The sequence below is a fragment of the Oncorhynchus nerka genome, linkage group LG23 (genome assembly GCF_034236695.1).
Source record: "Oncorhynchus nerka isolate Pitt River linkage group LG23, Oner_Uvic_2.0, whole genome shotgun sequence".
Lineage (NCBI taxonomy): Eukaryota > Metazoa > Chordata > Actinopteri > Salmoniformes > Salmonidae > Oncorhynchus > Oncorhynchus nerka.
The window spans coordinates 19,116,847-19,132,665 of record NC_088418.1 but is presented as its reverse complement, the minus strand read 5'-3'; the positions used below and the strand labels follow the sequence as shown (position 1 = coordinate 19,132,665).

The following is a 15,819-nucleotide window of genomic DNA, read 5'->3' as shown; positions in this document are numbered from 1 at the left end:
AGGTCCAAACTGACTCAGTGTAGCGTTTGGCCTACAAACACACCCACACACACACAAACACACACACACACACACACACTGACTCAGATAATTGGGCAGTGTATTCCAAAGCGCCCACGGATTGCAACAGCTGGTGCGAACTACAGTACATTACATTACTATGGCAACATTTACAAATCATTCCTTCATTCCTCTTGGACCCAGTTGGTTTCTTCCTGTGGAGACAAATGTGAAAAGACAGTGTGGAAACTGGAAAACAAAACTCATGAGGTTTCCCCCAAATGTCCGTTTAGAAAACCCACAACGCCACTGTGTCCTGAAACACCACTGATGAAATACATCTGTCCAGAATGACAGAATAATGACTACAGTAGTGAAAGACCTTCTCCTAATAGTTATTGTTCGATAATTCTTCGATATTGGGTTCTATTCAATCCGCATCGCAGAAGTTCAGCTTTACAGAATGATTGAAATTTAAAGGCAATGTTCCCGCTTCGGCGGAGACTGTATTCACGGTAAACTCTGTATATGCCAGCTCAATCGGAAATGACCTTAACATTTCATGCGCGGAATCTGTAACGCTTCAGCTTTGAACAGATTGACTAGAGCCCATTGTATCTCACAATAAACCAATTCAAATTAATTCTCACAATAAACCAATTCAAATTAATTCTCTCAATAAACCAATTCAAACAAAAGAGCTCAAACAACACTCTACTAACCATGCTTATAGTCCCTGCAGGACTCTTGAGTGTACAGTATGCACTTACTCTAATAAGGCTTCCAGGGTAGAACACAGGGCTGAGTGGGGCCAGCAGCGCAGCCAGACACGGTGACGGAGGCAGAGAGGGATGGTTGTAGACGGAAAGAGAGAGAGAGATGGTTAATGTGATATACGGCCCCTGTTCCTCTTGTGAGTTTAACCGATTAGGAATGGAGCCAGGCAACGATGGAGGTAGGAGTAGAGGGTGGAGTGATGACCAGGCTATAGTGGCCATGCTATGTTGTGCCACAGCCAAGCCCACAACCACAGAGTATAGTACACAATGACTGTAAATGAATGAACCGTTTGAACTATCAGTTTCATCCAATGAAACATGGTTGGTGGTGCCCGGGGATATGTCGGGAAGTGTCTCTTCGGGGTGTCTGCATCTATACCATAGCATTCCCCATCCTTAGGGTCAGGAGTTTTCTTTGAACATGTGAGAAACTCCTGCCCCCCCCATCCCATATCGCAAGAAGAAGAAGAAGCAGAAGGAGAATAAGAGAGAAATAACAGAACAAACATTGATTTTCATCCCCCCTTCCGCCTCCAAGCCATCTGGGCATTGATCCTGAGTGTGTCACACAGGATGCTGGATTGATTCTTATAAATTATACATGATAATCAAATAGTTTTGTCTTGTTTGCTGTTTGGCTCCGTGAGATGTGTTGCTGAGTGGTTATTCTCTCAGGATTGTCTCTAGAAGCTGTATTCAGGGTTTAGTTGATTTGGGGAAATGGCATGATCAAAGCATGCTGTTTCCCCCTAGTAATCACCAGATGTTACTTTCTGCACAGGCTGTACTGTATTCAAATCACATTTTATTTGTCACATACACATATTTAGCAGATGTTATAGCAGGTGTAGCGAAATGCTTGTATTTGAGTTTAATAGAAATAACACACAAAAAAGACAAATACTGCAAAGCTGCTTAGGAGCTAGAAGCAGAACTGCCATGTCTCTCAGCGCCATCTTCTCTCTGAGAAAAATATTGAGTAATATTGAGTGATTCCTGTCATTTTTAATGTAGCTCATTTCATCAATTGCGTTGAATAGAGAACAGATTGAAACTGATACAGGATGAGGGACAGCGCGTGACTCCAGAGCCTCCTGACATGAACTGCATCTGAAACGGTCCTTGACTGAGCTCACATTACACTAAAACCCAGAGACAATCCCAGGAGGCCTTGTTATCCCAGTTCAAACAGGTTCCTGGTTCTATTGGTCTGCCAGAACTGACAATAACTCTCTACCAGGGGCTTTACATTAATCACTTATATCACCTGAGGCCTCTAATTTCTTCCCTGTGCCGGGTGGGTCTCCAGCCACCTCTACCCGGGGGAGGAAGGGGGGCCTCAGCCTCAGCTCCAGGGCAGGACATGGTGTGTGTGGTATGTGCCTCACCATGGCAACCCTGGAGCGCACACACACTGTGTGTATGTGCCTGTCTCCCTGTTGCTTAAATGTGTACTTGTATTCATGTTTGTATGTGTATCTCCACTCTCCAGCCCGGTCCAAGAGCATGGTGATGGGAGATGTGTCCCGGGGCCCAATCCGCCCGTCCTCCCCCAGTCTCCAGGAGGGGGCTCTGAAAGCTGGCTGGCTGAAGAAACAGAGGAGCATCATGAAGAACTGGCAGCTGAGATGGTTTGTCCTGCGCTCCGACCAGCTTTTCTTCTACAAAGAGGAGGAGGAGACCAAGCCACAGGTACTGAACGTTCACACCTAAGCTCTTCTTCACCTTCTTACAGAGGTTAGCTGACATCCTTTATTTGGTTGAATGTGGGACCTTACTATAAAGCCAATGTCGCAGGTTCAGATCCTCTCCACAAATACTTTGCATGTCTGCTGTGGTTTTTCCATCCATTCCTTAGACACGCAGGTCAAATGGGCAATAGAAAATATAGATCTTTCTATACCATGACCTAGCCTGGATGGATTACATTGTCATCGTGCCCTGCCTAGGAGGAAAATCAGGATAAAACATCATTTTGATACCGTCACTCAGTGTTGGTCATGAGTCATGACATCTGTTGGTTGACACCTTTTAATCACAGGTTGTCCATAGTCATCCAGCCAGAACTGATTTCTCTACACACACACCTCCCTGTGCAGTATTCAGGATGTGTGAGAGTGTCGATCTGGACGCTTTCCGCCCATCTAATCAATAGGAATCGGAGCAGGGCACTGCATAGGCACATGACACATCAAGGTCTCACACTGAGATGAAAGGAAATTATAATTGGAGGAAGGACATTTGCACAAAAGCGATCTATAGCCATTTCTCATCATGCAGAGCAGGTCATTAAGGAATGGATTGGTGTTAGAGCCAGAGAGTTAGCTCCAAGACACATTCTGAAGGAAGAATAATCTCAGATCTTGAGTTACATTTTGGTTCTTCTCATTCATTCGTTCCCACCAGCAGTATTCAAGCCACATTGTACGCTTGGGAGATATGCTTCTGGGCTGCTAGCCCTGCGCCAACGCTCTACCAATTTGTTGCCATGGCGACTAATGTGGTGACAGCTTGGCCTCTAGTTTGGCCATTTGGAAGATCGCAGCCTGTTTGATGTGGGATTAGTGCCAGCTCCAGACTGGTAGGATGAGACCAATTTTCCTTCTGCGTAGTCTCTAATTAACAGGCCTTGATTAACAGGCCTTGTTAAATTACTATTGATCTGCATTTGATAATGTGTACATCTTCATCATTGGATAGATTAAAGAGATCAATATAAATAACGAGATCTTCGGTCTATTTTCTACCCTAATATTCTCATCATGATTTAATCAATATTTGTGATTTAATCGATTAGAGTCTCACTGAGGTATCATTAATCTTTGGTTTCAAATTGATCTATTCCCAAATGCTGCTGATTCCTGTGTTCCAGTTAAGTCCCTCTTGGTTTGTTCGTTCCAGGGCTGCATACCCCTGCAGGGCTGTCAGGTGAATGAGCTCACCGCCAACTCAGAAGAACCAGGGAGACATCTTTTTGAAATCGTTCCAGGTGAGGTGATCCATCAACACCAAACCCTCTCCTATTCTCACAAAAAAATACATGTGCTGTCAAAGTCAGGCATCACCGCACAGAGCTGATGTTTACCGTTGCAGTTTTCTCAATACCGCCGTAGGCCAGCAGGGGGCAATGCTGATGTTTAACAACGGTGTCTGGTGTAGAGAATGTAGATGTAGGACACATACAGTACACACTACTGACTGGTAGATGAGCTTGCACTCAATGCACTGTGCAATTATATGACCAGCTAAGAATTGCTTTCGAAATCCTGTGGATGGTAATCTCTCTCATAACATAATTTCCAAACTAAGACTCCAGAATCAGAACTAATCTCTCTCAATACAGCCAAATGGTCATTTTCAATGAAAGTCACTCAGAGTATGCGAGTTAGCTACATCACTCAGTAAAGGGTATTTGCTAGGTGGTTTTTCCCACTGTTTATTGTTGTCGACGGGCCAGTGGGTCCCTGTGTGTTTTATTTATGCTGAGTAAATATTGCAGGAGAGTGTGACCCCAATCAGCCAAGTGTGGATGGGCCAGGCAGGCAGCACACAGCCAGACAAAGCCATTTCTGAAGACCATTAAAACAGTGCGACAGTGAGAATGGAAAGGGGATTGAATTTCAATCTGGTCTGTGCACTTTACATACCTTTCACTCCCACACCCAACTCATCCCCTCTATACCGCCTACATCTAATGTTTACAAGATATTCAATCCTCAGGCCCTTGTTTAGTTGTTTTATCCCCCTTTGTTTTATTCTTAATCAGCTTAAACGAAAGCCTTTTTCGCTTCTCAGCTTTGAAATGAACAGCCACTGAGGGCTTAGGTTGACTTTCGCACTACGATAAAGATCCACTCTAGCACTTTAGTAAGAGGGGTTGGGAAACAGGGGATCATGGTAAACAAGTATTACTGTAAGGCTTCAACAGAGGCGCAGGGAAGCTTTCTGTACACTTCTTACAGTGGGTCCACAGGGAATAATACACTGACCCATATCAGCCAAAATGTCTCCATACAGTATGGAGTCAGATCCACTTCAAATCAAATCAAATCAAATTTGATTTGTCACATACACGTGGTTAGCAGATGTTAATGCGAGTGTAGCGAAATGCTTCTGCTTCTAGTTCCGACAATGCAGTAATAACCAACAAGTAATCTAACTAACAATTCCAAAACTACTGTCTTATACACAGTGTAAGGGGATAAAGAATATGTACATAAAGATATATGAATGAGTGATGGTACAGAGCAGCATAGGCAAGATACAGTAGATGGTATCGAGTACAGTATATACATATGAGATGAGTATGTAAACAAAGTGGCATAGTTAAAGTGGCTAGTGATACATGTATTACATAAGGATGCAGTCGATGATATAGAGTACAGTATATACGTATGCATATGAGATGAATAATGTAGGGTATGTAACATTATATTAGGTAGCATTGTTTAAAGTGGCTAGTGATATATTTTACATCATTTCCCATCAATTCCCATTATTAAAGTGGCTGGAGTTGAGTCAGTGTCAGTGTGTTGGCAGCAGCCACTCAATGTTAGTGGTGGCTGTTTAACAGTCTGTTGGCCTTGAGATAGAAGCTGTTTTTCAGTCTCTCGGTCCCAGCTTTGATGCACCTGTACTGACATCGCCTTCTGGATGATAGCGGGGTGAACAGGCAGTGGCTCGGGTGGTTGTTGTCCTTGATGATCTTTATGGCCTTCCTGTAACATTGGGTGGTGTAGGTGTCCTGGAGGGCAGGTAGTTTGCCCCCGGTGATGCGTTGTGCAGACCTCACTACCCTCTGGAGAGCCTTACGGTTGTGGGCGGAGCAGTTGCCGTACCAGGCGGTGATACAGCCCGCCAGGATGCTCTCGATTGTGCATCTGTAGAAGTTTGTGAGTGCTTTTGGTGACAAGCCGAATTTCTTCAGCCTCCTGAGGTTGAAGAGGCACTGCTGCGCCTTCTTCACGATGCTGTCTGTGTGAGTGGACCAATTCAGTTTGTCTGTGATGTGTATGCCGAGGAACTTAAAACTTACTACCCTCTCCACTACTGTTCCATCGATGTGGATAGGGGGGTGTTCCCTCTGCTGTTTCCTGAAGTCCACAATCATCTCCTTAGTTTTGTTGACGTTGAGTGTGAGGTTATTTTCCTGACACCACACTCCGAGGGCCCTCACCTCCTCCCTGTAGGCCGATGTTCCTATGTCCTCATTCATACTATCCATTTCAACACAGGTTCTGGCACAGAGCAGTGCCTGCAATTCATTTAACAATTTGGCTTTTGACTGCAGGGGGATAGAGAGCCCATGACTCCTGAGGCTACTGTCGGTATGGTGTTCATAGCACGTTTGATGAATTTCTCTTAGCACCTTTCGTTTTCTGTTACTGCGTCGCGTAATCCTTTCAGAGCAAGGGTGGGCGATAGGGTGTTCCTGGGTCTCAGTTCACTGACTCTATGCATGAGCTCTGGCAATAAACGCCCTTGCAGCTCGTGTTTGTTGTGGACACCTTAAAGGTCCTTGCGCTGTCCAAACGAAAGAGAGGCAAAAGCCCCTGCAAACTGAGACTAACTCATCAAGGGTACAAGTAGCTGGATTTTCTTTGGGGTCCAAAATGTGGCAGGTGATGTACCTCCCCTCATTTCCACAAGAACTTCTACATTGATAGACATCCTGTATGACCAAATGAACCTCTCTGATAGCATTTCTTCTGTCCTCATATCCAAGGGTTTTATTCAACTAGTTTGGGAGGCCTCACACCTTTTCAAAGTAAAATATCCTGCTTATTTTAACTGTCAAATCCTTGGGACCTAGAAAGTAAGCAATGAATGAAAGCACAGCCAAATCCAACAATCCATTTTGGTTCAACTGAAAGTATACGGCTATGACTGAAAGCCAGTCAGATTATGACTGAAAATCAGATTAAGGAACAGTTGTAATAATCTGTGGTTTTTAAGTGCTGTCTGTGCTTAAGGGGGCTACTCAAGGCTAAACTTCCCTTTGTGTTGGTCTCTAGCCATAAAGCCAGCTGGGAAACAACAGCCAGGAAAGGATGGTGCACTAACACACACACACACACACACACACACACACACACACACACACACACACACACACACACACACACACACACACACACACACACACACACACACACACACACACACACACACACACACACACACACACACACACACACTAAAGCACAAGCCTGGGTAAACGTGGCTACTTCAGCTAATTCCTTATTGCAGGCTACTTGTTTAGCCAGTGCATGTGCAAACACACACACACACACACACACACTTGGAGCCTGTCCCCTGCCCCCAGCTCTCCCACAGAGTATTTAACTAAGTTCAGCCTTATCAAATATCTGTTTGTCTATCCCCTTCCCCCACACGTGCAACATCCATGGGTTTTATAAAGCACACCGGTAACAGTTCTAGACAAAGGGACAGTCCTCCTCTCTAAAGAATACAGGACTTCTGCTCTGAGTCCAGCTTGCTGTCAGAGCTGAATGTCTGTCTGATCATTCCTTACAGACCAGGCTGACTCGGAATAGGGATAGACTACAACAAGATCCTTATAAGTCCCTATAGTTAATTGCTGTGTGAAATGACGTGATTCTGATTGGTTTATGACCTTGTTTACTTGAGTAATGTAACCCAGGTTGGAAAAGTAGACAATATTAATGCATACCTACATTTCATCTGAGATTCAGTGTGAGCTCTTCTTACTTGATATGCATAAACTGTCAGCAACTACAACAATGGTTCACTTCATGACCCCAGATAGTGTTGCGTAAGAAATGGAAACGAGCTAAGTGCTGGGTTTAAGTCCCATGTCTATGGATGGAAACAAGCTAAGTGCTGGGTTTAAGTCCCACGTCTATGGATGGAAACGAGCTAAATGCTGGGTTTAAGTCCCATGTCTATGGATGGAAACAAGCTAAGTGCTGGGTTTAAGTCCCATGTCTATGGATGGAAACAAGCTAAGTGCTGGGTTTAAGTCCCACGTCTATGGATGGAAACGAGCTAAGTGCTGGGTTTAAGTCCCATGTCTATGAAAGGAAACGAGCTAAGTGCTGGGTTTGAGTCCCATGTCTGAGCAGCATACTGGAATTAATACAGGCCATTTATCAAACGTTTTTATCGAAAGCGACTTGCTTGCATACAGTACCAGTCAAAAGTTTGGACACACCTACTCATTCAAGGGTTTTCTGTATTTATTTTTTTTACAGTTTTCTACATTGTAAAATAATAATGAAGACATCAAAACTATGAAATAATACATATGGAATCATGTAGTAAAAAAGTGTTAAACAAATCAAAATATATTTCATATTTCAGGTTCTTCAAAGTAGCCACACATTGCCTTGATGACAGCTTTGCACGCTCTTGGCATTCTCTCAACCAGCTTCATGAGGTAGTCACCTGGAATGCATTTCAATTAACAGGTGTGCCTTGTTAAAAGTTAATTTGTGGAATTTCTTTCCTTCTTAATGTGTTTGAGCCAATCAGTTGTTTTGTGACAAGGTAAGGGTGGTATACAGAAGATACCCTATTTTGTAAAAGACCAAGTCCATATTATGGCAAGAACAGCTCAAATCAGCAAAGAGAAATGACAGTCCATCATTACTTTAAGATATGAACGTCAGTCGATCCAGTAAATTTCAAGAACTTTGAAAGTTTCTTCAAGTGCAGTCGCAAAAACCATCAAGCACGATGATGAAACTGAGTCTCATGAGGACCGCCACAAGAAAGGAAGACCCAGAGTTACCTCTGTTGCAGAGGATAAGTTCATTAGATTTACCAGCCTCAGAAATTGCAGCCCAAAAAAATGCTTCACAGAATTCAAGTAACAGACACATCTCAACATCAACTGTTCAGAGGAGACCGCGCCGTCATGGTTGAATTACTGCAAAGAAACCACTACTAAAGGACACCAATAAGAAGAAGAGACTTGTTTGGGCCAAGAAACACGAGCAATAGACATTAGACCGGTGGAAATATGTCCTTTTGTCTGATGTCCTAATTTGTGATTTTTGTGAGACGCAGAGTAGGTGAACGTATGATCTCCACATGTGTGGTTCTCAATGTGAAGCATGGAGGAGGAGGTGTGGGGGTGCTTTACTGGTGACACTGTCAGTGATTTATATAGAATTCAAGGCACACTTAATCAGCATGGCTACCACAGAATTCTGCAGTGATACGCCATCTCATCTGGTTTGTGCTTAGTGGGACTATCATTTGTTTTTCAACAGGACAATGACCCAAACACACCTCCAGGCTGTGTAAAGGCTATTCGACCGAGGAGAGAGATGGAGTGCAGCATCAGATGACCTGGCCTCCACAATCACCAAACTTCAACCCAATTGAGATGGTTTGGGATGAGTTGGACCGCAGAGTGAAGGAAAAGCAGCCAACAAGTGCTCAGCAAATGTGGGAACTCCTTCAAGACTGTTGGAAAAGCATTGCTCATGAAGCTGGTTGAGAGAATTCCAAGAGTATTCAAACCTGTCATCAAGGCAAAGGGTGGCTACTTTGAAGAATCTCAAATATAAAATATATTTTCATTTGTTTAACGCTTTTTTGTGTATGGGCTAGTAGTACAAACTTGCCTACAGCATCGTGTGATCCAACAACATGATTACATTGATACAGTACATTGCGGTTTAGACTCATACTATAGATCACCATCACAAAGCTGGCCAGCCAGAGGCTTCCCAATTGATTAGCAGGGTCTGTTTGTTTTCTGTCTGGGGACGGTGGAGGTTTGTTTGGTAAGGAAAGGAAGAGCAGCCCATCTTCCTGTCACTCCACGCACAGCTGCACACGGCCAGGGAGGGAGAGCAAGGCAAGGCAACACAAGGAGAGCTCTTCCTCTGGGACCTACCTCTCCATAGGGGAGCTAGGGGATAGAGGGATTTGATCCTACCCATGTTAGTGAATGAGAGACCGTGTGAACAGATGAAACATAAGAAGGGACTTGTTTTTGGGGTTTTGTTTTTCCTGGCATCGAGCATGCCTTATTGGCACCGTCTGCCCAGTAGTACCTGTTTGTGGATAAAGATATACAACCTCCAGGAGGGCAGTGTGTACGTTCATGCCCCAGCTGTAGCACTGTCAGCTCCCCTCAGTGAAACATGGGAATGGGGCTGGCCTGCTGTAAGCCCACCGGGCTCAAACAGGAACACCTGCAAGGTAATGCTAGCTACCTTTTTAGAGTTATATATTTGGAAAATGTCATTTCATTTCATTTGAGTACATGTAATGTGCTGTAATTACAATGTACATTGGACAGCTATGGGTGGTTGAAGCCTAGTCTCATAGATTAGATGTAACATACTGTAGTAAATGTAAACACCCAAATGAGTATGATATGTTAGGTTTGGTATGGTTACATAAGACATAAATGAAAGGAGGGTGGTTGGGTTGGACGTGAACGTCTAGCAACCCAAAGGTCATCAAGGACAATTTTAGCAACTATTTACTACTTTTTAGCTACTTTGCAACTACTTAGCATGTTAGCTAACCCTTCCCCTAACCTTAACCATTTTACCTAACTACTAACTCTAAACTTAACCCTAACCGTATCCCCTAACCCTAATCCCTAGCCTAGCTAACTATAGCTACAATTCGTGACATAGCATACGTATTGCAAAATCGTAACATATTGTACGAATTGCAATTTGTAACATATCATGCGAATTGTAATTCGTAACATATCCTACGAAATGGATGATGGACATTCACAAATTAATAGATACCACACGAAACGTAACATATCATACTAAATGGGAGTGTTTCGGATTTACATACAGATCCATGGGAAATGCTATGAGACCAGGTTGGAGGTTGAGATTAATCTGTCTGTTGTGGATTTCACTTGTTTTGTCCATAGTGCAGTCTGTCATACCCCGACAGAAGGTGTACTTAGTAGGGGCACTAGAGGGGTTCAAAGAAGTGTTATCTTTAGTTGGTGGCTCTGTTGTTGTTTAACAAACTGCAGTCAGGTTTTGTGAAGAGTCCTTCATTTCACTTGAAGGGTAAAGCTTTTCTGATTATCCAACAAAGGTTGGACAATCAGAATGGTCGACAGGAGTTAATCCACTCCCAATCCTCAGAATAATTCTCAGGCCAATTATTAACACTGACCACACACACATACCGTACACACACAACACCACTGCTTACCATTTACTGCAGTCAGTTAACTAAGCTCACAGAGTAAAATCAGCGATAAGAAGAAATGTATTTTTCGCAGTAAAACCCATCCTTCATCTTCCACTAAGGATCCATTCATCCACAAGCACAGTTGGCAGTCTGACATTTACCAACCTGAGGGAATCATTATCATCAAAAAAATGACCTTCACTGCAGTTTTCTGTGGAACATGAAGTGTCCTTTTCAAAATACCAGCCCTTCACTGTGCTCTGGAGGAGTGAGACTTACATTCATTAAATCCCAGAGCTCTTGTCTCCAAATCAAATCTTTTAACTTTCTTCCTTCAAACAGAGGATTTTCTTAGATTTGTTGACAGTCTGCCTGTCCTTGACTGATTTAGTGAAGCTGTCTTATCCGCCTGGCGGTGGGCTGGAAGAGGAACTATTGGCTGTGTTCAGGCTCCTCTATGTCTGCGTCGGCAAGACATCTTTATCACTTCTCTGATTTCTCTCTTTCCCGTTGGCTAGGCAACCTGGTGGGAAGGGATCCATCTGGTCGACACTGTTATTAATGACAGGAACTGGGTCTGAAAAGCTTTGGCTTTCCTATCAGACCACATAAAGGAACAGCTTTTTGAAGAAGTGCTTTTCAAGCTGTAGCGATATCAAGTCCTATGTTTTAGAACCGAAAGTAGCCAATAAAGACAAGACGGTTAGAAGGTATATTTGGTACAAGACAGTAGAAGGTATTATATTTGGTGAATGATATGATCATCTCCAACAGTGGGAGTCCATTTATTCTCTGCTTTATTGAAGTTCATATCAGATGGCAGCAGCTAGCTGGGCATTATTGCTTTATTCCTGTCTGGTATATGAGTAAGTTGTTTTGAAGCAGAAGACAAGTGGGAAATACAGTATACCTTCGCAGAACCAATATTCCACCAGTCAAATGATAGGATCGTAATGCAATATTTTATGAAGGCAAGGGAATTCTCATTACTTTTTACCCGGGCATAAGGGGTTTGAACTGATTCTAAGACTATAGTAATATGGTAGCAATGCACTAACAGGAATTCCATCTACAGATGCTCTTAACTTGATCACACTTCTGTCGCAGAGGATTTTCGTGCTGCATCAGTAAATTCAAATGAGCCTTGTGAGTGGCTGAAAATGAGCAGTTCTCTTTCTCTCCATGCAGAGGTAGTCGAATCACTGGGATCAGGCTTGCTATCAAAATCATATTCTCTCTCGATTGCACAAACTCTAAGCCTAGGCCTTGTTACTGCAACAATTAAATTTACAAACATTTATCTCAAATTCAGCCATACTCATCAACAACCGTCGTTTTATATAGAGTAATAACACAAGATAGACATTGGTCTCCACCAGACAACAACATACAAATGTTTAGTGTATCCTAAGGTTACAAATTAACTGTCAAAATTGAGTTCAATTGTGGCCTGGGATGGTTTAGCGGTTAGGGACGCTGCCTTCAGTGTGCACATATAGGCCTACAGTGTCACGCAGATACGATTCCGGCCCGCGCCCTTCTGGCACAAATAAATGAATCCCCTGATTGACTTGATGTAGTTACACATTTCAAATGTGGTCCATGGTTGTTTTCCCCCTGATCTTGATAAGAAATTACACTTTTGGATAACGTAAATAGGAAACTATTAACAAATAAAATAATAACAGTCAGTAAGCTACACCAATATTAATTTCTATTCATACGAATTGTCGAGTAAATTGCCACAGTAGATTTTGTGTGGTAACCAAGGAAATACTTTACAGAATACTTGTCAAATAGATAAATTGCCCGTAGTCTGTTAAAAAAGGACTAAGTTGTTGCTATGACAATACCAACCATAGAGCGAACATACACTACATTACCAAAAGTATGTGGACACATGCTCACCGAACATCTCATTCCAAAATCATGGGCTATAACAGCCTCCATTCTTCTGGGAAGGCTTTCCAACTAGATGTTGGAACATTGCTGTGGGGATTGCTTTCATTCAGCCACGAGCATTAGTGAGGTCGGGCAGTGATGTTGGGCGATTAGGCCTGGCTCGCAGTCGGCGTTCCAATTAATCTCAAAGATGTTCGATTGGGTTGAGGTCAAGGCTCTGTGCAGGCCAATCAAGTTCTTCCACACCGATCTCGACAAACCATTTCTGTATGGGCCTTGTCATCCTGAAACAGGAAAGGGTCTTCCTCAAACTGTTGCCACAAAGGTGGAAGCACAGAATCATCTATAATGTCATTGTATGCTGTAGTGTTAAGATTTCCCTTCACAGGAACTAAGGGGCCTAGCCCGAACCATGACAAACAGCCCCAAACCATTACTCTTCCTCGACCAAACTATACAGTTGACACTATGCATTGGGGCAGGTAGCATTTTTTTGGCATCCGACAAACCCGGACTGCCACATGGTGAAAAGTGATTCATTACTAAAGAAGAACACGTTTCCACTACTCCAGAGTCCAATGGTGGTGAGCTTTACATCACTCCAGCCGACGCTTAACTGAAATAGCCAAATCCACAAATTGAAGGGGCGTCCACATACTTTTGTATATATAGTTTATCTTGAAAGACTTGGGTTGCAACAGGACACAAATATCATATTTTAGGGAGCGGTAAAGGAGGTGACCAATAATAATTGAGATCAACTGTGCAGGTGAATTCAGCGTGTATTGATGGTTTTGAGGCAGAATTTCGAGGCAGAGCGTCAATATTAGCATGTCCCAATGCCATGTATACTGAGTAGAGTTGATCTGCAGATCGCGTACTACATGCCACACCCACTGTATGCCGCGAGGGTATCATTTATCTGAAAAGCCTGGAAGGGATGAGATCGCCAAGCCTATGGGTTTGTAGCTTCAACCCTGCAGCACACACACACACACTTACACAGACCAACTGATTATTGGGCTGCTGAATGTTTTTTCTTTCCTTTTTGGTTTGTTTGTTCTTTTCCATATTATGTCTATCTCTGATAAACTGACCAGGAAAGGGATGAAAATAGCCCATATGTCACGTTCTGACCTTCATTTCCTTTGTTTTGTCATTATTTAGTATGGTCAGGGCGTGAGTTGGGGTGGGCAGTCAGTTTGTTTTTCTATGATTTGGGGATTTCTATGTTTCGGCCTAGTATGGTTCTCAATCAGAGGCAGGTGTCATTATGTAGTTGTCTCTGATTGAGAATCATACTTAGGTAGCCTGGGTTTCACTGTTTGTTTGTGGGTGTTTGTTTCCGTGTCTGTGTTTTTCACCACATGGTACTGTTTTGGGTTTCGTTCGTTCCACATTTATTGTTTTTGTATTTCAGTCGTATTCATGTGTAGTATTTCTTATTAAAAGAACCATGGACACTTACTATGGTCCTCCGATCCTTCTCGCCTCTCCTCTTCGGAAGAAGAGGAGGAAATCCCTTACACCATATTAATATGTGTAGCCCTATAAATAAGGTTCATTGTCACATTCTGACCTTTATTTCCTTTGTTTTGTCTTTATTTAGTATGGTCAGGGCATGATTTTCTATGTTTTTCCATTTCTATGTTTGGCCTGATATGGTTCTCAATCAGAGGCAGCTGTTTATCGTTGTCCCTGATTGAGAACCATATTTAGGTAGCCTGGGTTTCAATGTTGGTTTGTGGGTGTTTGTTTCGGTGTGTGTGTGTTTGTCGCCACACGGTACTGTTTCGGTTTGGTTATTTCACGTATTCGTTTATTGTTTTTGTATTTCATAGTGTTCAGTGCTTTTCTTATTAAAATCGTCATGAACACTTACCACGCCGCATCTTGGTCCGATCCTTAATCCTCTTCAGATGAAGAGGAGGATATCTGCCGTTACAGAACCACCCACCAAAAAAGGACCAAGCAGCTTGGTAACAGGCAGCAGCAGGAGCAGCAGCATGAGGAGCAGCGTGATAAGGAGGAATGGACATGGGAGGACATTCTAGATGGCAAGGGTTGCTACACATGGGAGGAGATCCTGGCTGGAAGGGATCGCCTCCCATGGGAACAGGTGGAGGCAGCCAGGAGAGCGGAGGCAGCAGCTAAAGGGAGCCAGCGCTTTGAGGGAACACGGCTGGCAAGGAAGCCCGAGAGGCAGCCCCAAAAATGTATTGGAGGGGAGGCACACAGGGAGTGTGGCTAAGGCAGGTAGGAGACCTGCGCCAACTCCCCATGCTTATCGTGGAGAGAGAGGGCGTTGTACCGGGCCAGGTGCCATGAAACAGGCTCTACGCATCTGGTCTCCAGTGCATCTCCTCAGGCTGGCATACATGGCACCAGCCTTACGCATGGTGTCCCCGGTTCACCAGCACAGCCCAGTGCGGGCTATTCCACCTCGCCGCACTGGCCTGGCTACAGGGAGCATTCAACCAGGTAAGGTTGGGCAGGCTCGTCGCTCCAGATCTCAGTGCGCCTTCTCGGTCCGGTCTATCCGGTGCCATCTCCACGCACCAGCCCTCCGGTGGCAGCCCCCCGCACCAGGCTTCCTGTGCGTCTCCAGAGCCCAGTGCTCCCTGTTCCTGCTCCTCGCACTCACCCTGAGGTGTGTATCCTAGGCCCAGTACCACCAGTGCCGGCATCAGGCACCAGGCCACCAGTGCGCCTTCAGGGTCCAGTACTCCCTGTTCCTGCTCCTCGCACTCGCCCTGAGGTGTGTGTCCCCAGCCCGGTACCACCAGTGCCGGCACCACGCACCAGGCCTACAGTGCGCATCGTCTGTCCTGAGCCGCCAGAGTCTCCCGTCTGTCCTGAGCCGCCAGAGACTCCCGTCTGTCCTGAGCCACCAGAGTCTCCCGTCTGTCCTGAGCCGCCAGAGTCTCCCGTCTGTCCTGAGCCGCCGGAGCCGCCCGTCTGTCCTGAG

The 15,819-nt window shown here is 44.3% G+C and overlaps 1 protein-coding gene across 1 annotated transcript in view; it reads left to right on the top strand.

Annotated features, from left to right (window-relative positions):
• LOC115106408 (rho GTPase-activating protein 22-like) overlaps window positions 1-15,819 on the top strand; it is a 43,794-nt gene that overhangs the window by 2,660 nt on the left and 25,315 nt on the right. Inside the window, exons 2-3 of the mRNA XM_029629114.2 lie at window positions 2,272-2,471; window positions 3,681-3,768. Coding sequence (XP_029484974.1) covers window positions 2,272-2,471; window positions 3,681-3,768 — 288 coding nt within the window. The remainder of the gene's footprint in view (window positions 1-2,271; window positions 2,472-3,680; window positions 3,769-15,819) is intronic.